This window comes from Esox lucius, chromosome 7, assembly GCF_011004845.1.
Source record: "Esox lucius isolate fEsoLuc1 chromosome 7, fEsoLuc1.pri, whole genome shotgun sequence".
NCBI lineage: Eukaryota > Metazoa > Chordata > Actinopteri > Esociformes > Esocidae > Esox > Esox lucius.
Window position 1 is genome coordinate 42,326,879 of NC_047575.1, and position 22,322 is coordinate 42,349,200.

General features: G+C 45.8%; 2 protein-coding genes across 5 annotated transcripts in view; one reads left to right on the forward strand and one right to left on the reverse strand.

The window, feature by feature from the left end:
• Positions 1–7,848: 7,848 nt before the first annotated feature.
• smyd4 (SET and MYND domain containing 4) lies at positions 7,849–13,632 on the reverse strand. Of its 2 annotated transcripts, none has more exons than XM_034293243.1 (10): positions 13,316–13,630; positions 12,941–13,085; positions 12,745–12,834; positions 11,499–12,549; positions 10,828–11,187; positions 9,482–9,660; positions 9,168–9,306; positions 8,519–8,635; positions 8,305–8,428; positions 7,849–8,104 (listed from the first exon to the last, which is right to left on the reverse strand). In XM_034293243.1, exons 1-10 carry the CDS (start codon positions 13,447–13,449, stop codon positions 7,975–7,977), a joined length of 2,469 nt encoding a protein of 822 aa, XP_034149134.1. In that variant the 5' UTR covers positions 13,450–13,630; the 3' UTR covers positions 7,849–7,974. The 2 variants fall into 2 exon arrangements, 1 of the variants encoding a protein (XP_034149134.1); XR_004575944.1 differs by having other exon boundaries at positions 8,013–8,104; positions 8,514–8,635; positions 13,316–13,632.
• Positions 13,633–13,684: 52 nt separating this feature from the next.
• Positions 13,685–22,322, forward strand: part of LOC105028498 (replication protein A 70 kDa DNA-binding subunit) — a 52,142-nt gene continuing 43,504 nt past the window's right edge. For 2 of the 3 annotated variants that reach the window (XM_010901270.5, XM_034293244.1), the window contains exons 1-7: positions 13,685–13,830; positions 14,431–14,478; positions 14,678–14,756; positions 15,008–15,116; positions 15,893–15,981; positions 16,420–16,503; positions 22,082–22,202. In XM_010901270.5, coding sequence (XP_010899572.2) covers positions 13,798–13,830; positions 14,431–14,478; positions 14,678–14,756; positions 15,008–15,116; positions 15,893–15,981; positions 16,420–16,503; positions 22,082–22,202 — 563 coding nt within the window. In that variant the 5' untranslated portion in view covers positions 13,685–13,797. The remainder of the gene's footprint in view (positions 13,831–14,430; positions 14,479–14,677; positions 14,757–15,007; positions 15,117–15,892; positions 15,982–16,419; positions 16,504–22,081; positions 22,203–22,322) is intronic. The other variant, XM_020048443.3, reaches the window with a different exon arrangement.

Consider the following 22,322-nt stretch of genomic DNA (forward strand, 5'->3'; position numbering starts at 1 on the left):
GTTGGAAGAGGAAGTCCATATAAGGCTCGGGGGTGGACACCTTCCTTCAATGACCACTCCCCTCCCCTCTCCCTGCAATCCACCTCACCGTCTATGTATTTCTACGTATCTCCACTGTCATCTCAGACTACTACGATAAACATCACCATTGTCCTTTTCACCCCTGTTGTCTGTATCTGCTTCTGGATCCTTACCTCTGTCCTGAGTCCCAGGAGTCAAATACTGGGGCTGTAATACTGGGGTTTTAATATTGGGGTTGTAATATTGGGGTTATAATACTGGGGTTGTAATACTGGGGTTGTAATATTGGGGTTGTAATATTGGGGTTGTAATATTGGGGTTGTAATACTGGGGTTGTAATAATGGGGTTTTAATAATGGGGTTGTAATAATGGGGTTGTAATAATGGGGTTGTAATACTGGGGTTGTAATATTGGGGTTGTAATACTGGGGTTGTAATATTGGGGTTGTAATACTGGATTTTGTCGTTTTAAAGCAGGGATGCTCAACACTGTTCCCAGAATCCTTTGGGTTTTCTCTTCGGTCTAAACTGAACACACCCGATGCTAAAAGGATTCTGGATGAAAAGCGAAATCAGGTTGGTCACAAACGGGGTCACGACCACTAGCTTGGGACGCCCTGAGCTCCCAGACCCCTGTACAGATCTATAGATCTAGTGACATTAGTTTTACATCACTGCCTGTCTTTTAGGACAGGACAAGGTTTCTGAGCACTGAGCTGTCTCACCGTATTCGCTTGTCCGTCCACAAAGCGAACTTCGCTGCCTCTGTAGTGCCCTTGTTTTGACTACAAACCATCATGTTGTTTACCTCCCTGGAGGGTGGGGGGTGGGGTCAAAAGTAATCGCCGTGGTAACCGGTCTGTGCGTATGTATAATTTATGCTGTCACAGGGACGCGTGTCCCTGCAGTAAATTAGTCAGGGTTGTCCCGGTCACGGGTAACCGTGCCTGTCTACCTTACCGACGGTGACGCCAGACAACGCACGTGTGATTACGTATGATCTGATGTCTGTGTTATTGCATTATGTATCGCGTGTCGTCTGACAACACTACCGCCAGTAGCACAGACTAGGCCCAGGTAGACAGTGACCTTACGGGCAGGCAGTGACCTTACGGGGGCAGACAGTGACCTTACGGGGTAGACAGTGACCTTACGGGGGCAGACAGTGACCTTATGGGGGCAGACAGTGACCTTACGGGGCAGACAGTGACCTTACGGGGGCAGACAGTGACCTTACAGGACAGGCAGAGATCCTATAGACCAGGCTAGGGAAAGAGGCCACACGGGTCATCACAGGTAGGACACAGGCCAACCTCCGCCCCCTTTCTCTGTTTCACTCAATAACTTTCTGGGTTTCAGTTACTCCTCTCCTTGGACTGCTTTTTCTTGTTGCCTGGACGTTCTGATCGATCACACACACACAAACACACCGCCACCACTCATTAAATGGGTGAAAATTGCAATTTTCCTGGCTGTCTCTGTTTGTCCTGTCTTTTTCTCCTCTTTCTCTTTTGTCTGTCTTTCTCCTGTCTCTCTCCCTCTTGTTTGTCTCTATTTCTCCTGTGTCTCTTTATTCTTTATACTTCTTTAAAAATAGTGCACTAACTCAGAACATATGATGTCCTTTCTGACCTTCCTGTCATAACCTGATATAATGTCCTCTCTGACCTTCCTGTCATAACCTGATATGATGTCCTCTCTGACCTTCCTGTCATAACCTGATATGATGTCCTCTCTGACCTTCCTGTCATAACCTAAGATTATGTCCTCTCTGACCTTCCTGTCATAACCTGATATAATGTCCTCTCTGACCTTCCTGTCATAACCTGATATGATGTCCTCTCTGACCTTCCTGTCATAAGCTAAGATTATGTCCTTTCTGACCTTCCTGTCATAACCTGATATGATGTCCTCTCTGACCTTCCTGTCATAAGCTAAGATTATGTCCTTTCTGACCTTCCTGTCATAACCTGATATGATGTCCTCTCTGACCTTCCTGTCATAACCTAAGATTATGTCCTTTCTGACCTTCCTGTCATAACCTGATATGATGTCCTCTCTGACCTTCCTGTCATAACCTGATATGATGTCCTCTCTGACCTTCCTGTCATAACCTGATATGATGTCCTCTCTGACCTTCCTGTCATAACCTGATATGATGTTCTTTCTGACCTTCCTGTCATAACCTGATATGATGTCCTCTCTGACCTTCCTGTCATAACCTGATATGATGTTCTTTCTGACCGTCCTGTCATAACCTGCACTCTGATTAGCATTTGATTGGCAGGTGTCCCAGGAAACATTGCTCCTCCCTCTCCTGTGATTGGCAGGTTGTCTTCCATGCTTCAACTAATCAGCAACGTGGTTCACTCATCCTCTGACAGTACTGACCCATAGAGAATGATAGAGGCCTTCAAGGGCTTCAAATGTAATTCAGTGCTTAAAAAGTGCCTAAAATGTGAGTTTACATTACATAGTCATTCTAGTAATTTATCTGTTGATTTACAATACATTTTAACATACATTAAATATTGCATAGGTTTGGAACCTACAGAGATGTACAATGTTTATTTTGTGTGTTCGACGGGGGAAGGGGAGGGATAAAATGAACCATTTGTTTGCCATGACAGTGCTAGATTGGATTAAGCCAGGACACATGTTTATTCTAAAGACGGCACCCTATCCAACACAATACACCCTTCACTACCCTGCCTCACCAGGATTTGATGTCGAAACGAGAGCGAACAGTGCCCCCTGCTGGTCGTTCAACACCACATCCAGCTGCAACTGGACTCCCATCCAGAGGCCCACCAGGGCCGACCTTGCCTGGCTGCAGAGGTCAGCCTGCAGAGCTGGTGCAGGGCATTAGGGGACTCCAATGGGTGATGGCTCCTGACGACCTAGTTTGGTGCCACGTCCACCACTGTAGATTTGCCTGAATGGGGCTGCCGGTGTGCTCACAGTGACAGGCGCCATAATGAAAACTGTACAGGGGCGAATTCTTCATGCAGTTCTCACTGCAGTCCGGGACGCTGACGTCAGCATAATCCTACACCTCTCTGAGACTTTAATTTAATGATACGGAAATTAAATCCAAACTAATTCTAAGCTTCTTTGACTAACAAATGAGATGCATTCCTAGGAGGAGAAAATGAAGTAAATGCATTCACATTAGTTAGGGGATAAATAATCACACATGGCCATTATTCCCGAGTCGACCACAGATCATTGTGACACTGTTTTAATTGGATGCTTCTAATATCCTTATACACAGAATAATGTGAAGATAGTGACACTGTTTTAATGGGATGCTTCTAATGTCCTTATACACAGAATCCGTGAATGTCTGTCATGTGAAGATATGGTTTCCCATAGAAACATAGACAAGACAACTAAGAAAGGGGTTTATACTATTAGACCTTCTATCCTGGACATGACACATCATGATAAAATATATGACTCGCAGGCTCCCCCTGGTGGCTGCTTAACTGTGAGTTCCAGACACTGTGATGTACATTGCATTATCTTCATTTAAACAATGAAATGTTAAAAGCAACATATTGATTTTTGAAAAACATTTCCTGAAAGACAGGACTAGCTTTCAGTAAATGCAACTGCTGTGTTTCTGTCACCAAACACAGTTGCAACACGCCAAATTAACCACTTCCCTTTGGGCCTCCATTTGCATGTTCACATATATGCATCCCCCCTTTTGGACAAGTGACCCAAGCTGGGGGTGTTAAAAGGATTGACCGTGTAGGGGGACAAGTGTCCCAAAGCTGGGGGAGTTAAATGGATTGAGGATGTAGGGGACAAATGTCCCAAAGCTCTGGGAGTTAAAAGGTTTGAGGATGTAGGGGACAAGTGTCCCAAAGCTTGAGGAGTTAAAATGATTGAGGGTTTAGGGGACAAGTGTCCCAAAGCTTGAGGAGTTAAAAGGATTGAGGGTGTAGGGGACAAATGTCCCAAAGCTCAGGGAGTTAAAAGGATTGAGGGTGTAGGGGACAAATGTCCCAAAGCTCAGGGAGTTAAAAGGATTGAGAGTGTAGGGAGCTAATTAGTGGCCCCTTCCAGAGTTTGGTATATTATGTCTGACTTTGTTATATTTTGTCTGAGTTTGTTATGTTATGTCTGAGTTTATGTTATCTCTGATTTTATGTCATGTCTGAGTTTATGTTATGTCTGAGTTTATATGTTATGTCTGAGTTTATGTCATGTTATGTCTGAGTTTATATGTTATGTCTGAGTTTGTCCTATTATGTCTGAGTTGATGCAAATTTACAAAGAATAGTGGAAAAGCATAACCAATTATTAATATCTGATTTCGGGACAAAATATGTCAAATATACCTCCTAAATTAACTTTTTTCATCTTGTAAAACGACTGAACGGATTTGTTTATTTCACTCTTGTGCGTATTTGTTTTAAAAGGGAAACACGAATTGCATCGTTCAAGGTGTTCCTAAGTGGCTGGGTTCACTGATCTTGTCGTCACTGTGGATGTCAGCCTCCTCCAGAGAGTGGCGTTTTCAGCCAGCCATGAAAATGGAGAGCTTTATGACAAAACCTGAAGGTTGTATTCATCAAATCATAGACTGTATATAAAATGGACGACGCCCTTTCGCTCTTTTCCATTGGTGAAAAATGAAGCCACCAGTGTCCTGATACGGCGCTGACATCTTGGACTTGCGTCTGCGCAGATAGCGATCTTGGGACCAGTTCTGCGCAGTAGTTATGCGCAGTAGCGAGAAGGAAGTAAAGCCATAAAGCCGCGAAATCAACGGCCCCACCCCGGTGCCCCGCCCTCACTCTCCCTCGCAGAATGCGCATACCGTAATCAATCGCAAGTCCAAGTACAGTACAACCTTTGCTTGTTAAACCTAGACGATATGTTATAGCCTAACTTACATCATGTTTAACCTTAATTTAGAATAGGCATAATACAAAAATAATTGGTAACTTCTAGCTAACGATCACCTCCTAGCTATTAACGAGGCTTGTTTTCTTTTAGCTAACATTAGCTAGCCCATTACATTTATTTACTAATTAAATAGCTTATAAATTTAACTTACCGAAAAAAATTCAAAGATCGATTGGAAATGCCAGATCGGTTAGCACAATGTACTGCAGAACAACCCATTATGTCCGTGTGAAATTATATCAATTATAGAAATTTAGAGATTAAATGTAAAGTTCCAATCTCCTCAGTCCTCCGAAGATTCAGTGGCTCCTCGGCTCAGATAGCTGTCAATCACAGCTGTGAATCACGACGTCACACCACCGTTTTTAGAGCATTAAATAACTAACTAAAAACAAACTTATTTTAAAAACAAACTCTTGAATTTACATTAGCGTGATACAAACTACAGTAAATGACAGAAACCAGCTTCGGAAAAAATATATTTGAAGGGTAATTTAATTGTTTAGTTGGTCTCGCGTCCCATTGAATAACATGGGGAGGGCAGGGTTTATGACCTATACTGGGACCACTCACCAGGGGGCGATCGAGACGTTTTGGCTTCACCTTTCAGGGCTTGTGCGGCACGCTTGCATCAAATCAAGAAATCACATAAGAAATTGTGCTACAATACTGCCCTCTGTAGGTCAAACTGAGAAGATTAAACAAGGATCGCTTTGGAGAGGTAAAAACAGCTTTTTCACCATGTTTCATAATGTATAATAATAACAAAACTGCCAGGGAATACTGAGGAGTATCTGTCCCTTTGCACAGTAATGATGACACTGGTTCACTGCCAATGTTAGTGTGGCACAGACAGTGAGAAGGAAAATGGATAAAACACTTGAAAAATTAGGTGTAACACAGCCTAAAACAAGCTTGATGTGGAATTGCCACACTTAAATATTTACTTTATTATTTTAAAATGGTGTTAGATAGCATTCACATGCCTTCTGAGTAAGAAAGAGGATCCACATAGCAAGCGTATCAATTTAATAAAATTACAGTTGTGTGAGTTAGAAGGATCATACATGTTTTTTTCAGTGTCCTTCACAGTCTTAAGAATCTGGCCTTCAAGCGTAGGTGACCTTGTCGGTTCCATTTATTGGATTTATTTTCTATGTGAAGCACACAAGCTTCAGTTGAGCCCTTTGAACGTTGAATGTGGTTGCTTGGGAATATCTTTAATTTTATATTTTTGGGCATTTTACGCTTTATTAGATAAAGACAGTGGGAAGGTTTTTCTTGAAAGAGTATTAGGCCAAATTAAAACTAATGTAGCAACAGTACTAGAGGCAGATAAGGACCACAAGAGTGTACATTATATATCAATCAATATGAAAAATCAATTGGGTATAGTACTTTATAACTGTATACAGATCACCCATTACTGTATCACACTATACAAACCCATTGTTACTTTAGGCTAATCATGGATAAAAGCAAGTAAATGTCTGACAAGATAGGGGTTGATTTTTGTGTACACACTATTGGGTTTCCAACCAGAACTTTCGTAATTTTAGAAAACACTTATCCACAGTAATTTGGCGAAGTGATTGCATTTATAATGCTTTCTCATACTGTTCTCCTGTGGGAATTGAACCCACAATCCTTGGCGTTGTACAGTGAGGGAAAACAAATATTTGATCCCCTGCTGATTTTGTACGTTTGCCCACTGACAAAGAAAAGATCAGTCTATAATTTTAATGGTAGGTTTATTTGAACAGTGAGAGACAGAATAACAACAAAAAAATCCAGAAAAACATGTAAAAAAATAAAATAAATAATTTGTATTTTAATGAGTGAAATAAGTATTCGACCCCCTGCAAAACATGACTTAGTACTTTGGTGGCAAAACCCTTGTTGGCAATCACAGAGGTCAGACATTTGTAGTTGGCCACCAGGTTTGCATACATCTCAGGAGGGATTTTGTCCAACTCCTCTTTGCAGATCTTCTCCAAGTCATTAAGGTTTCGAGGATGACATTTGGCAACTTGGACCTTTAGCTCCCTCCACAGATTTTCTATGGGATTAAGGTCTGGAGACTGGCTAGGCCACACCAGGACCTTAATGTGCTTCTTCTTGAGCCACTCCTTTGTTGCCTTGGCTGTGTGTTTTGGGTCATTGTCATGCTGGAATAGCCATCCTCAACCCATTTTCAATGCCCTGGCTGAGGGAGGTTCTCACCCAAGATTTGACGGTACATGGCCCCGTCCATCGTCCCTTTGATGCAGTGAAGTTGTCCTATCCATTTAGCAGAAAAACACCCCCAAAGCATAATGTTTCCACCTCCATGTTTGACGGTAGGGATGGTGTTCTTGGGGTCATAGGCAGCATTCCTCCTCCTCCAAACATGGCGAGGGAGTGTGTTACCAATTGTTTTCTTGGTGACTATGGTTCCAGCTGCCTTGAGATCATTGACAAGATCCTCCCGTGTACTTCTGGGATGAATCCTCACCGTTCTGATGATCATTGCAATTCCACAAGGTGAGATCTTGCATGGAGCCCCAGACCGAGGGAGATTGACAATTATTTTGTGTTTCTTCCATTTGCTAAAAATCGCACCAACTGTTGTCACCTTCTTACCAAGCTGCTTGGCGATGGACTTGTAGCCCATTCCAGCCTTGTGTAGGTCTACAACCTTGTCCCTGACATCCTTGGACAGCTCTTTGGTCTTGGCCAGAAAGCAGTTTGGAATCTGATTTTATTGATTGCTTCTGTGGACAGGTGTCTTTTATACAGGTAACAAGCTGAGATTAGGAGCACTCCCTTAAAGAGTGCAAAATGTATTTAAAAAACGCAAACGGTGCACTAACGACATGTCAACTACACATCCTTTCTCAAAACAGGAAGTACGGCAGATTGCTACAAGGCTTTCATTCCTCTTTATTAGAAACAATAATAATGGTGCGACAATCTCTGGCTTCTCTCTCATACACTCTGCTTTACGAACATATTTTGACAGTGACAGCGGGTTTTCTGCTCCTGCATTGTAGGTTACAGCGCCCCCTGTAGACAGTCCTCCATGGCCTGTAGCTCCTGTACCTCAGGGCAGTGTGGCCCACAGTGGAGGGACAGCAGTCTTCTGGCCCTGGGGATCACCGAGAGGGATGGACCCGGACTACCGCTGGATGGAGAGGGGTGGATGAGGAGGAGGGAGGAGCGTGGTCAGGGGGAGGGGCGTGGTCAGGGGGAGGGGGTACAGTGAGAAGCGGGAAGAGAGATGAGCGGACACGATAATGGAAAAGGGACTGGAACCAAAACCCGAAACATGTAAAAACTGTCTGACTGCCTCCGTGCCGTCTCAGCGTGAGCCGAGGTCCTCACCCATTGAAGTGCAGCTGGGCCAGTTTAAAGAGCTGCCTTCCCAGTTCAATGCTGTCCTCTCCGTACTGGGAGCAGATGGCTACAACACTACGCTCCAACTGGGTCGCTGCCGCTCGCCAATCACCTACACACACACACACACAGAAAGAGAGAGTCAGTACAGTTAGTTCCTTTGTGAATGAAGTGTCCATGCAAACACACACACACACCTCACCCATAGTGGCATATGCTCGGGACGTGGCATCGGCCAGTTGTCCTTGAAGAGGATGAGTCTCGGTGAGGAAAAGATCAGCCTCAGACGTGGCCCTCTGTAACATCCTCACTGACTGGTCTGGAGGGACAGAGAACCAGCTTCAGATTCAGGAGAACAAGCGGATGTCTAGACAGTGTCCTCTGGTGCACATTAACAACACCACACACACCTGGTTTCTCTGACACCAGGAGTTCCACTGCCTGCTGGTGCACATTAATAACACCACACACACCTGGTTTCTCTGTCTCCAGGAGGTCCACTACCTGCTGGTGCACATTAACAACACCACACACACCTGGTTTCTCTGTCACCAGGAGGTCCACTGCCTGCTGGTGCACATTAACAACACCACACACACCTGGTTTCTCTGTCACCAGGAGGTCCACTACCTGCTGGTGCACATTAATAACACCACACACACCTGGTTTCTCTGTCTCCAGGAGGTCCACTACCTGCTGGTGCACATTAACAACACCACACACACCTGGTTTCTCTGTCTCCAGGAGGTCCACTGCCTGCTGGTGCACATTAACAACACCACACACACCTGGTTTCTCTGTCTCCAGGAGGTCCACTACCTGCTGGTGCACATTAACAATGTCACACACACCTGGTTTCTCTGTCTCCAGGAGGTCCACTGCCTGTTCCAGTTGAACTTTAACCTCCCGCAGTTTCTGGTCCAGTTCTGAGCGAGATGCGCGGTGAGCACATGAGGACCGCTTGCACACACACCACCCCTCGCTTCCTGGCTGGAAAAGCAGACACACGCACACACAGACACACACATTCTTATGAATGGTAAAGTAATGCGAACAAGTACTCTCAGGAATAAAAACAAATATTCTAAGATTTCAATCAAACGGTGGGGGGTTAATTAACAATGTATGTTTAATTGTTGATGGATGAAAACATGGACACACCCACCTTTACAGGTCCTTGGCACCTCCCACACAGCAAATGCGCCACTGTGGTTGCCACACCCCCTCCACCACCTGGCCCCTCCCCCTGTTCCAGACAGCAGGCCTGGCAGACACACAGGAAGTGGTACTGCTCCTGTAACAGGCGTCGACGCTCACACAACCCCATCCTACTGCTGTGGGGACCTGGGGAGGGGGTGTGGGTGGAAGAGACGGGGAGGGGGTAAGGAGGAGAAGGAGGTGCAGATTGGGAGGCATGGCATGGGGAGTTAGGGGGGAGTGAAAGGGGAGAGGGGGGGAAACAGGTGATGTGGAAGACAGAAGAGTTAACAGAAAAACGTAACATTTGAAAAGCAATGACAGACACTGACTCAGAGGAAACTGACAGAGTCAGAGAGAAGGATCAGACAGATAGTGATATGACAGACATTCAGACTGACAGATGGACAGACTGACAGAGGGACAGAGAGAGTCAGAGAGAAAGATCAGACAGACAGTGATATGACAGACATTCAGACTGACAGAGGGACAGACAGAGTCAGAGAGAAGGATCAGACAGACAGTGACATGACAGACATTCAGACTGACAGAGGAAACAGACAGAGTCAGAGAGAAGGATCAGACAGACAGTGACATGACAGACATTCAGACTGACAGAGGAAACAGACAGAGTCAGAGAGAAGGATCAGACAGACAGTGATATGACAGATATTCAGACTGACAGAGGGACAGACAGAGTCAGAGAGAAGGATCAGACAGACAGTGACATGACAGACATTCAGACTGACAGAGGAAACAGACAGAGTCAGAGAGAAGGATCAGACAGACAGTGATATGACAGATATTCAGACTGACAGAGGGACAGACAGAGTCAGAGAGAAGGATCAGACAGACAGTGATATGACAGACATTCAGACTGACAGAGGAAACTGACAGAGTCAGAGAGAAGCATCAGACAGACAGTGATATGACAGACATTCAGACTGACAGAGGAAACTGACAGAGTCAGAGAGAAGGATCAGACAGACAGTGATATGACAGATATTCAGACTGACAGAGGGACAGACAGAGTCAGAGAGAAGGATCAGACAGACAGTGATATGACAGACATTCAGACTGACAGAGGAAACTGACAGAGTCAGAGAGAAGGATCAGACAGACAGTGATATGACAGACATTCAGACTGACAGAAGGACAGACTGACAGACAGGGGGACAGACAGACTGACAGAGGAAACTGACAGAGTCAGAGAGAAGGATCAGACAGACAGTGATATGACAGACATTCAGACTGACAGAGGAAACTGACAGGGGGACAGACAGACTGACAGAGGGACAGACAGACGGAACTGACCATAGCAGTGGAGGACCTCCTGTCCAGGAGCGATGTCTCTGGATGCTCTGACAGTGACTGATACCCAAGCAGGACACATGCTACATGTCAGTGCAGAACCCGAGTCCAGACGAGGGTCAGTGATCAGTGCAGAACCCGGGTCCAGGCGAGGTTCAGTAATCAGTCCAGAACCTGAGTCCAGGCGAGGTTCAGTGATCAGTGCAGAACCCGAGTCCAGGCGAGGTTTGGGGGAGCCCGGTTGAGCGGTCCTAAAGATGAGGCTGGTGTTGGGATAGCAGGAGTGGTTCAGAATACTCAGCGTGGGGAATACTGCCGTGGCAATACGCACTTCCTGGCTGGTCTGCACAGCAGTAAGTTCACCTGTGAGGTCACGGAAAGGTCAAAAGGTCATACATGAAGACTCCCATATCTTTAATAAGTGGTCTATGTCCCCTAATCTCAACATAGTACACATTATAATTGAAGGGTGGCCTTTGAGACTTATCTACGGAATAAAGTATGATACAGAACTAACATGCACGTCTTTATCCGGTGTCCTGGGTAGCAGAACAAAATTGTATGAACTCCCCTCTGTAAAGCACAGTGGATAAGAGAGTCTGCTAACTGATGTAAAGGTTAAATGTTAACAGATGAGAGGGTCTGCTAACTGATGGGACTGTTAACACACCTACCTGTATCTCTGAGCAGGCTCACTGCCTGAGCATTACACTGCAGCTGTAGCAAGTGTCTCAGAACTACACTTCCCAGCAGGCTTAGCTTCTGAATCCAGACCCCACTCTCTTCCTCTCCCGCCTGGCCCTGAAATCTCTTATTGTCACAGGCTCCACCCCTCTCCCAGGATGTAGGAGGAGGTCCCACCTGACAGAGCCGTAAGCAGAGTGTTGCTACGGTAATGGACCATAGGTAGCGCATGCTGGGGGTGTGGCCGCTCAGGTGAGGCAGTAGGTGGTAGATGCTAAGGTAGGAGTCGCCATGGTAACGCGCTGAGGGGGCACCAGAATCCTCCTCTGGGGCGACGTTTTCCGCGTCGGCCTTAGAACCCGCGTTCCCGGGACGAACCTTCCCTCCGACAGGTTTATGAACGCGGTCCTCATCTCGAGTCGGCTCCCGCGCTTTCAGCACCTCCTTGAGCCCCGCCTTCAGACACATCCTCAGTGCCAGCTGTGACATCACCCCCGCAGCCCTGAGCTCGGCTCCAACCGGACACTCCAAGCGGTGGTGGCTCTCCCACGCCGCGTGGCGACAGCCCTCTGAGCAGTATCGCGCGTAGCTGCACCCCTCACACGGCAGGGACCCCAGCGTACCCCCCAAACACAAATGACAGAGCCTCTCCTCCGTCCCAAACGAGCCCCCGCCCTCCATCCCCGGTATGAGCACACAGCTGTAAGCACAGTCCTCCACTATCGCTTCGCCTGCCGCGATTCCCTCATTGGCCACCAGGTGTCGTCCTTTCCCGGGGCTAAAGCAGACAGACACGTGAGGGGAGAGACACGACACGGGAGCACTTCCGTACCGATGCTGATGGGAGTCTGGGAGTTTTGCCTCCCTGTTTCCGCTGCTCACTCCCTCAACCTTGACCCCTGCCCCCTGTTTAGGTTGGTTCAGCCCCTCTAACCGGTCGGGGAGGTGGTTAAGGCACTGTGTTCTTCTGCCCTGGAGTTTGTGCTGCAGGTGACTGGGGTAGCCGTGCTTCAGGGCCCTGTCGATGTCGCAGAGGCACTCCTGAGTAAAGGTACATTGAAGAAGCTTAACAGTAAAAAATAATAATAAACTGGAACAAGTGTATTTGGACATTTTAAATATTTTTTGTTGAATCTACAAATTGCACACACACATATGCACATGCAACACAACCTTTATGAGATAAGAATATAAATCCGGACTACAGAGGTGTACACTCTGACTTGTTCTGCCCACCTTGTAGAGCTGCAAGTGGAACAGGGCAGCAGAACGGTTGGCATAGCACAGAGACAGCTGCTCTGATGACTGAGAGGCATGACACACACCCTGCAGGCAGTCAGGAAGGAAGAAGCAAGGGAGGTCAGAGAACAATGCAAATATAAGTAAGAGACAATGAGAAAATACATTGCGCATGCACGCACACACACAATACCTGTGAGTAGAGCAGAGCTGCAGCAGTGTAGTCCCTGGCTTTAAAGTTGGCATTTCCCTTCTCCTTACATCTAGTGGCTTGCTCTAGATCCTTCTGGACAGGGTAGCGCTTAGAAATGCTTGACAGAAAGTCTGTGTCCTCTTTGCTGAGGGATGGCAGTGGTAAAAACAGGCAAAGTTGTACTGTATGATGTGGTGCATAAATGAGCCAGAGAGACATGCATGCTGCATCTCTGACACACCTCTCAAGAGTGATTCCTCACAAAGAAAAACAAGTTATCCAGGGTTTGAGGAATCTTCACGAAACGTTACATACAGAAAAGTTATTTGGAAGGACAGTGGTGCAAATAAAATAAAACAGCCATATTAAACTTACCTTACTTGAGAAAGACCAAAGTCAAAGACCTCATCTATGTCTAATAGGGACACAAAATGTTTATTTTGATCTGGTGTGAGTCGGTTCCATTTCTGCTTGACGTGCTGTTGCCACTCAAAACACGGTAAGTCCATTCTGTGAACAGTGTAAAGAGAATATCTATACGAGCTCAGCGAGAGAAAAAAGTAGTATTGCGCTTAAGGGGTGTTTTCTGGAAAATTCTGACGCCACTTGAGTGCAAAATAGTGGTATAACTCAGTGTAACTACTTTATTGAGCATTAGACTAAAGATGCCCCTCGGAATATACTCGTGGGTATCTAACCTAAAAATAAACAACGATCTGGAAGTCGCGTTTTGATGACGTCACCAAAGTTTAAAGACCACTCTCGCAGATTCCGCAAGTTCACGGGAGACACAAAAACAAAATTGAAGACAGTTAACAAACGAGCTGTCAAATCGGACACAACACCACCAAAACATTATGACAGTAAAACTCACCGAGGGAGCCATTGAGGCAAGTGACAACGTAACTGGAACACGTTTACAACATGGCTTCACTGTGGAGTTGTTGTCTTATGGCTTGGCTGCTTCAGTACCAGAGTGGTGGTAAAGGAGTCTTCCGTCACGCTCAGAAAGCACTGATACAACGTGTTTATTAACCAGCTTTGCAAACGTTTTGATGTCAATACTTTGGTCACTTTCTAAAATATGATACAAAATAATTTTACTGTTACAAATGCCCAGAAAATGTCAAAAGATAAACATTTACATTGTGCCGAAATATGCCTTGGCAGGAATTTTAAATGGTTGTCTGTCTCATTCCTGCCTTTCTGTCCCTGTGAAAGATCTCTTTACTGTCAAATACTGAAACATTTGAATTCATCAAGTCTTCCAGTATGACATTTTTGTCCTTTACCTTAAAATACCTTGTGGCAGCAGAAAAATAAATAACATCAAGGAATAACATCTAAAATCTAATCAATTTATTTTAATTTTATTCCATGAGCCTACATTATTACACATTTGTGACCAAGCTCATAATTAAAGCAATTTGCAATCATGTGGGAGATTAACATGGAGTATTCATGAAAGCTGTCTAACGTGCCTTATTCAGGCCCTGACAAAAGGCTCAGAGGTGACCAATCCTTTGCTTCAGATACTGGTGAGTCTTTTCCTTCCTCTCTATAAAACCAGTTGCAAGCTAATCAATCTCGTCCACATAACATTTTTGAATCTATTTAACAGTGGGGCAAATTACTGTTCTGACCGATTATAATGTGTAAGTTCCATACCATTTTTGTCGCGTTTTTCATTTTAAATGCTTAATGTTTTCCATGTTCCTCCTCTGCCTGTTCTCTTAGAATATCCGTTATATCGAGGTGGGTTCTGGCGCAGACCGGCTTCGCGTAATGATGAGTGATGGCCTGCACTACATGTCCTGTGAGTAGTACTACATGGTGATAACACTGTAATAACATCCTAATAACATGGTATTTACGTTGCAGTAATGTAATCAACTAGAGATGCCGCTGACCATGTCTTTCCAAACGGCTGGAAACCGGCCAAGTCTCATTTTAATCGTGTCTGTCGATGTTCATAAACGATTAGTTTATAGCTCAGTCAAGTGGTTAAATTAGCTGCTGGCATAGACACATTCAAGCCTGTGTGTGTGTGTGTGTGTGTGTGTGTAGCCTTCCTACTGGCCACCCAGTTGAACAGTCTGTATGAGGAGAACCACCTGGCTCCGTACTGTGTGTGTATGCTGAAGAAGAGTTTCACCAACACACTCAAGGATGGCAGGTACAAGTCCTTCACTGTCTGTCTGTCATAGATATGTGTCTGCCTGTGCCTGTCTCCCTGTCCGTGCCTGTCTCTCTGTGTCTGTATGTGAGTAGCTATGTGTGTGCCTGTCTCCCTGTCTGTACCTGTCTGTCTTTCTGTCTGTGACTGTATTTCTATCTGTGTCTTTCTCTATCTCTGTTCCTTCCTCTCTTTCTCTCTCTCTCTGTCTCTCTCTGTTTCTCTCTCTATGATAAAAATATGAATAATAATAGTGGGAATGGTATTCATATTGACGGCTACAAAAACAGCAATAGTAATGAGAGAATATTTTTTAAATTATAAATTAAATAAATATTAGTAGTATGCTACTCTGGACATGACTGAAATGACTGGCATGAAAAAGAAAACGTGAATACTGTAGGTCTGCTATTCTTATTTTGGTGTTTTATTTTGCTGTCCTTCAGATTGTGTCAAGGGACACATTTTGCTGCTGAAAATACACATTATAGTTTTTTCACCCAAGATGTTTTATTCTTCTTCTTTTATGCGTTGAAATTCTTTGTAGAGACTGATATTTTTGGGAAGGAATTCTTCTCTTAGAGCTGGGTATTTCTCACATTGCTATAGAAAATGCAGCACTATCTCCACCTCTCCCATGAGGCATTTCTCTCCGTCTCTCTTTCTGACTTCCTCTACTCTGTTTATCTATCTTTCTCACTGTTCCTCTTCTGTCTTTTTGATCTGTCTATGTGAATGCTGTCACTGTTTCTGTGATTTTGTTGAATGCGTTTCAGACGTGTGGTTGTAGTGTTGGACCTGGAGGTGGTTAGGTCTGCAGGAGAAGTTGGAGGAAAGATCGGAACACCCACTCCCTATGTAGAAGGTAAAAGCAACTGCAGTACTTCATTTCACCTTCAGCATTTCCACAGGTTTTGTTGTCAATGTGCTTGATTTGATCTATCGAGTTTGAGTTACTCATTTCACAGAGATAGCATTGAGTCACATACTGTATACTTACAGATGCATTCCGATATTTTTGGCAGCTGGTTGTAAGTGGCGGTGTCAAGCCAAAATGGGTTCTCCCAAATTGTGTGCTATGTCATAAGAACAACATATTGTACTTCCAGACCAACATGGGAGATGTTTTGCCAAAGTCCCAGACTGCATATTTAACTGGGATACAAACCATCACTTGTCCAACTTCTTTTGTCTTTATCTTGTCCTTGTGGGACCACTGTTTAAGCAACATTGGTTTTGTCTGTAGTAACTGTGTTCTGATCCAGAACGTCTGGTGCTGTTTCCTGGGTTCTCTCCACCCCAGGACAGTCCGTGAGCCCTCAGAACCAGAACCCTGGCCAGAGCCTCCCTGCTGCTGCGTCCAGTTCTCCTCACAGCCGGCCCAGAGGTCAGTGTCGGGGTACTCCAGGCCCGGGGCTTTTCAAACGTCCCCTCCGGGAGGCCCGGCCGTTTCACTGTGATGTTGGGGCTTTTAGCTGACAAGCTGAATGCGGTGTGCTAGCTCGGGCGTAGTTCAAATACAGGAAATGGTGCAGTTCGCGGTCTCTGAGGAGAGGTTTGAAAACTCCTGATTCAGGCATCTTAAATGCCAAGGGTATGTTCCTTACACTTGGAAAAATGGCAGTGTGATTTATGGTTTAACGATCGCCACTATATTGTACTGTAGGTTTGGGTGTTATTAGGTGTAGGCCATATTACAACAATGCTCAGTTGTGGAAAACAGATGTAATAATCTGAATAACTCATAGTTGTATGACCCCCGTCCCTTTACCTGCTAAGACCTGGTAATGTTCTCCAGTTGGAATCAGTCGCTATGGTTACAGCTCCAGGTTGACCTCTTAGTAAAGAACTCCTGATTCACTGTCCTCATAGAGTCACTCATACATTCACTGTCCTCACAGAGTCACTCATACATTCACTGTCCTCACAGAGTCACTCATACATTCACTGTCCTCACAGAGTCACTCATACATTCACTGTCCTCACAGAGTCACTCATACATTCACTGTCCTCACAGAGTCACTCATACATTCACTGTCCTCACAGAGTCACTCATACATTCACTGTCCTCACAGAGTCACTCATACATTCACTGTCCTCACAGAGTCACTCATACATTCACTGTCCTCACAGAGTCACTCATACATTCACTGTCCTCACAGAGTCACTCATACATTCACTGTCCTCACAGAGTCACTCATACATTCACTGTCCTCACAGAGTCACTCATACATTCACTGTCCTCACAGAGTCACTCATACATTCACTGTCCTCACAGAGTCACTCATACATTCACTGTCCTCATGCACTCACTGTCATCAGAGTCACTGTTCTTGGTAGAGTGACTCTGTCTCTCGTGCATTTGAAAGCGTTGGATTGACACAAGCAGGACTGGAGGGTGTTCATTCATATTCATTTAACATTTTAACATCTGAGTAATTTAGCGGACACTCTCATCCAGCGTTGAAGTACTTTTAGTGCGTTCGTCTCAATATAGCTGGGGGAAAAATCACACAACCCAGCCATGGGAAGTACATGTTTCCTCAATAATGTAGCTGTCAGCAGAGTGAGTGCTGTTTGGGAAAATAATAAAGTGCGACTCCCCTCCCATCACGCCATTCCCTGCTGAGGTCTCTGTGAGGGTAAAACAGAGCTCTTAGAGGGGAGAGTTGGGGACCGCAGCCCACCAAACTAAAACCACAGCCAATGAAGTGTGCTCCAGTGTGCACACGCTCTGACCGTGCGCTCCAGCAGAGGGAACCGTTCAGTCATCCTTCTGACCGTGCACTCCAGCAGAGGGAACCGTCCAGTCATCCTTCTGACCGTGCGCTCCAGCAGAGGGAACCGTTCAGTCATCCTTCTGACCGTGCGCTCCAGCAGAGGGAACCGTCCAGTCATCCTTCTGACCGTGCTCTCCAGCAGAGGGAACCGTCCAGTCATCCTTCTGACCGTGCGCTCCAGCAGAGGGAACCGTTCAGTCATCCTTCTGACCGTGCACTCCAGCAGAGGGAACCGTCCAGTCATCCTTCTGACCGTGCACTCCAGCAGAGGGAACCGTCCAGTCATTCTTCTGACCGTGCGCTCCAGCAGAGGGAACCGTTCAGTCATCCTTCTGACCGTGCGCTCCAGCAGAGGGAACCGTCCAGTCATCCTTCTGACCGTGCGCTCCAGCAGAGGGAACCGTCCAGTCATCCTTCTGACCGTGCTCTCCAGCAGAGGGAACCGTCCAGTCATCCTTCTGACCGTGCGCTCCAGCAGAGGGAACCGTTCAGTCATCCTTCTGACCGTGCGCTCCAGCAGAGGGAACCGTTCAGTCATCCTTCTGACCGTGCGCTCCAGCAGAGGGAACCGTTCAGTCATCCTTCTGACCGTGCGCTCCAGCAGAGGGAACCGTCCAGTCATCCTTCTGACCGTGCATTGCTGGTGTGTTGCTCCTTTGTGACGTGCGCCTGTCATGACAATGTGTTCGGTTTGTGTGTGTGTAGTGTGTGTGTGTGTGCTTTATCTCACGTCAGTCTATTTGTCACTGTTTTGATGTGTAGTAGTTGGAATCCAGGTAGCTACAGGCTTGTTGTCCATTCTTCAGCATTGTCTTGATCTTCACATTGTTATGATCGGATCCAAATAACATGGGATTAACCCCCTACTCAGGCAGAGTAGACTCTCTCTTTCTGTCCCTCCTCTGTGTCTCTATATTTATCTCTGATCTCTATCCCCCCTGTCTCTCTCCTTCTCTCTCAGTCCCTGTCTCTCTCCTTCTCTCTCAGTCCCTGTCTCTCTCCTTCTCTCTCAGTCCCTGTCTCTCTCCTTCTCTCTCAGTCCCTGTCTCTCTCCTTCTCTCTCAGTCCCTGTGTCTCTCCTTCTCTCTCAGTCCCTGTGTCTCTCCTTCTCTCTCAGTCCCTGTCTCTCTCCTTCTCTCTCTGTCCCTGTCTCTCTCCTTCTCTCTCAGTCCCTATGTCTCTCTCTCTTTTGAGACTCTCCATCCTGATGCCGTGTCCATGAATATTTATGTTAATTACACCGTTGCCAGGCGTCTGCTGAAAATAGTTGTTCTATCTGTGATTTCCCCCAGGAAGAACACACACACAACAGTCTGGATGGTGGGACACTGATTCCTAGGATACACACAGTCTGGATGGTGGGACACTGATTCCTAGGATACACACAGTCTGGATGGTGGGACACTGATTCCTAGGATACACACAGTCTGGATGGTGGGACACTGATTCCTAGGATACACACAGTCTGGATGGTGGGACACTGATTCCTAGGATACACACAGTCTGGATGGTGGGACACTGATTCCTAGGATACACACAGTCTGGATGGTGGGACACTGATTCCTAGGATACACACAGTCTGGATGGTGGGACACTGATTCCTAGGATACACACAGTCTGGATGGTGGGACACTGATTCCTAGGATACACAACAGTCTGGATGGTGGGACACTGATTCCTAGGATACACACAGTCTGGATGGTGGGACACTGATTCCTAGGATACACACAGTCTGGATGGTGGGACACTGATTCCTAGGATACACACAGTCTGGATGGTGGGACACTGATTCCTAGGATACACACAGTCTGGATGGTGGGACACTGATTCCTAGGATACACACAGTCTGGATGGTGGGACACTGATTCCTAGGATACACACAGTCTGGATGGTGGGACACTGATTCCTAGGATACACACAGTCTGGATGGTGGGACACTGATTCCTAGGATACACAACAGTCTGGATGGTGGGATACTGATTCCTAGGATACACACAGTCTGGATGGTGGGACACTGATTCCTAGGATACACACAGTCTGGATGGTGGGACACTGATTCCTACCATACACAACAGAGGTTTAAATTCAGGGAACACTCTCTGTCTCTCCCTGCTGATGTTCCCATTCCTGTTCCTCTGAAATGGAGCAGAGTGTGTACAAGGCATCATGTAGGCTGTCTGTTCCTAAAATAGTGCAATACTTCTGATCAGGGCCTATAGAGCTGATCAGGGACAATAGATCTGATCAGGGCCTATAGATCTGATCAGGGCCAATAGATCTGATCAGGGACAGTAGCTCTGATCAGGGACAATGGATCTGATCAGGGATAATAGTTCTGATGGTTGGAGGCTTTAGGAGTACAGCCAGACACCCTGGCCTGTGTAATCGCTCTCAACTCAACCGTGTTCAGTTAAAATGTCTGTTTCTGTACTGTTGCTGGGCAAAGTACTAGGCACAGAGTCAGGGGGTGAGATTGTGGCTTTTGGAATAATACCAGGTTTTTGACTAGCTCAGCATGCCTTCCATTGTTCTCTCTACGTCGTAACACAGAGTCTGGAGTGACACTGGTCATTTTCTGGCATGGTTACAGCCAACAGTACCCTGTGTTACATATTCCAATAAACCATGTTGCTCGGTAGCAATCAAGCAAGTTTATTTATGTAGCACAGTTCATACATAGAAGCAATTCAATGTGCTTTACAAAGAAAAAGAGAAATGAATGTCCTAATGAGGCTTGCCACGGCCTGTTTGAAATCAATGTGCTTGAATCATTTTAACCACTGAACCAATGCATTTTATTCTGAGATGTCTAATTAGGAAATGTGTTAGTGGCCTTGACAATCATTTAGCATCTAATTCCACAGCAATTGTTTTAAGATACCCGAATATTTGTTTTTAATTGATGGAACACATGTTACAAGTTGACAAACATGTCATTTTTTATTGGGAAGTTTTGGCCATTTTAATATGTTAAATCTTTGGACCTGAAAAGTTGGAAAAATAGCTTTTTGTTAAATGATACTTTTGTTAAAACACCTTGACATTTGTTTTCTGTCACATTTAAATCTGGTTTGATTATAGATAGAGAGGCAGTATAACGTTGAGGGCTCTCAGCTCTTGACATCATCATAATTGGTGTCTCCCAGTGTTCATTTTAATTAGTTCTGGCCTGATGACTTAAAGGGAAAGCACCCATCGAGCACGGCAGACTACAATGAGACTGCCCTGCCAGCCCGCTCTCCCCTTCTCTCATCTTCCAATATGTCACTAGGACCAAATACAATTATGTAGTCAAATTTAACACGGTTATAGTTTTGTGGCCCAGAGCTGCCCAATCCTGTCCCTGAAGTCACACACAAAGCCGCAGGTTGTGCAGTAAGGCCTTAGGTCCCAATCCATGCACTTGTCGTCTCGCATCTGGACTTCTGCAGCTCCATGTTGGTTTGACTCCCGCCTTGTGACATCAAACCACTGCAACGTCTTCGGAACGCTGCGGCCCACCTGGTGTTCAACCTTTCCAGTTTTCTTCTGTGTCACCCCTGTGTCTGTTGACGCTTGTGTCCACTGCCTGACTGTGTTGCTAGCATCATGCCACCCCCCATTCACGCCTGCCCTTTACACTGTATTCCTGTTCCTCTAGCACTGACCTTCACAGCCACCTCACTGAGTAAAATTACATTTTTGTTACTGGGTTGTGTGATTTTCCCACCTAATCCCTTTAAGAAGGGATTTCTCTGTGAAACCTGTCATCAGTCCTGTCTTCCACACTCTGACCAGCGGTGGCAGCAGGGACATATTTGAACGTATTTCAAGACCAACACTGTCCAGGAAAAGCACTTATGTTAATACAACCGATTAATCGCCCCAAGAATACTCCCAGAACCTCCCCTTTTTATCTCTATTTCAATACGTGAGAATCTCCATTAGGAATTGGCCCAGGCGTCATTAACAGGGCTGCAGGGGATGTGAGGTCGGGGTTTTTTATCCAGTATCTGAGGAACACCGTGTACGGTCCTTGTGTTTTTGTTGTGGCGACAGGCCCATTTAATAACCTCAGTTTGTATGTCAGTGTTACCAGTTTGTTCAGTCGGGGGAGGCGAGGAGGCGTGGGGTTGGGACGGAATTCAGACCATTGTCTCCAGCTAACTGTCCTGTGGATATTCCGCTGTGGACTCCATCTCCCAGCAGGCTCGTCTTCTACCAGAGGTCCCGCTGGGAAGAAGGCTCCAAAGGCTGTCCCGACTACTCCCGGAGGCTCCAAAGCTAATGTGGTTCCCATCGCAAGCCTCAACCCCTACAACACCAAGTAAGAGCGTCTCTGTGTGTGTGTGTGTGTGTGTGTGTGTTTTCAAGGTCTTTTCCACTCCCCAGATTGATATCTAAGGAATACAGGATGCGGTGTGTCATACAGAACAGGATCTTGGGT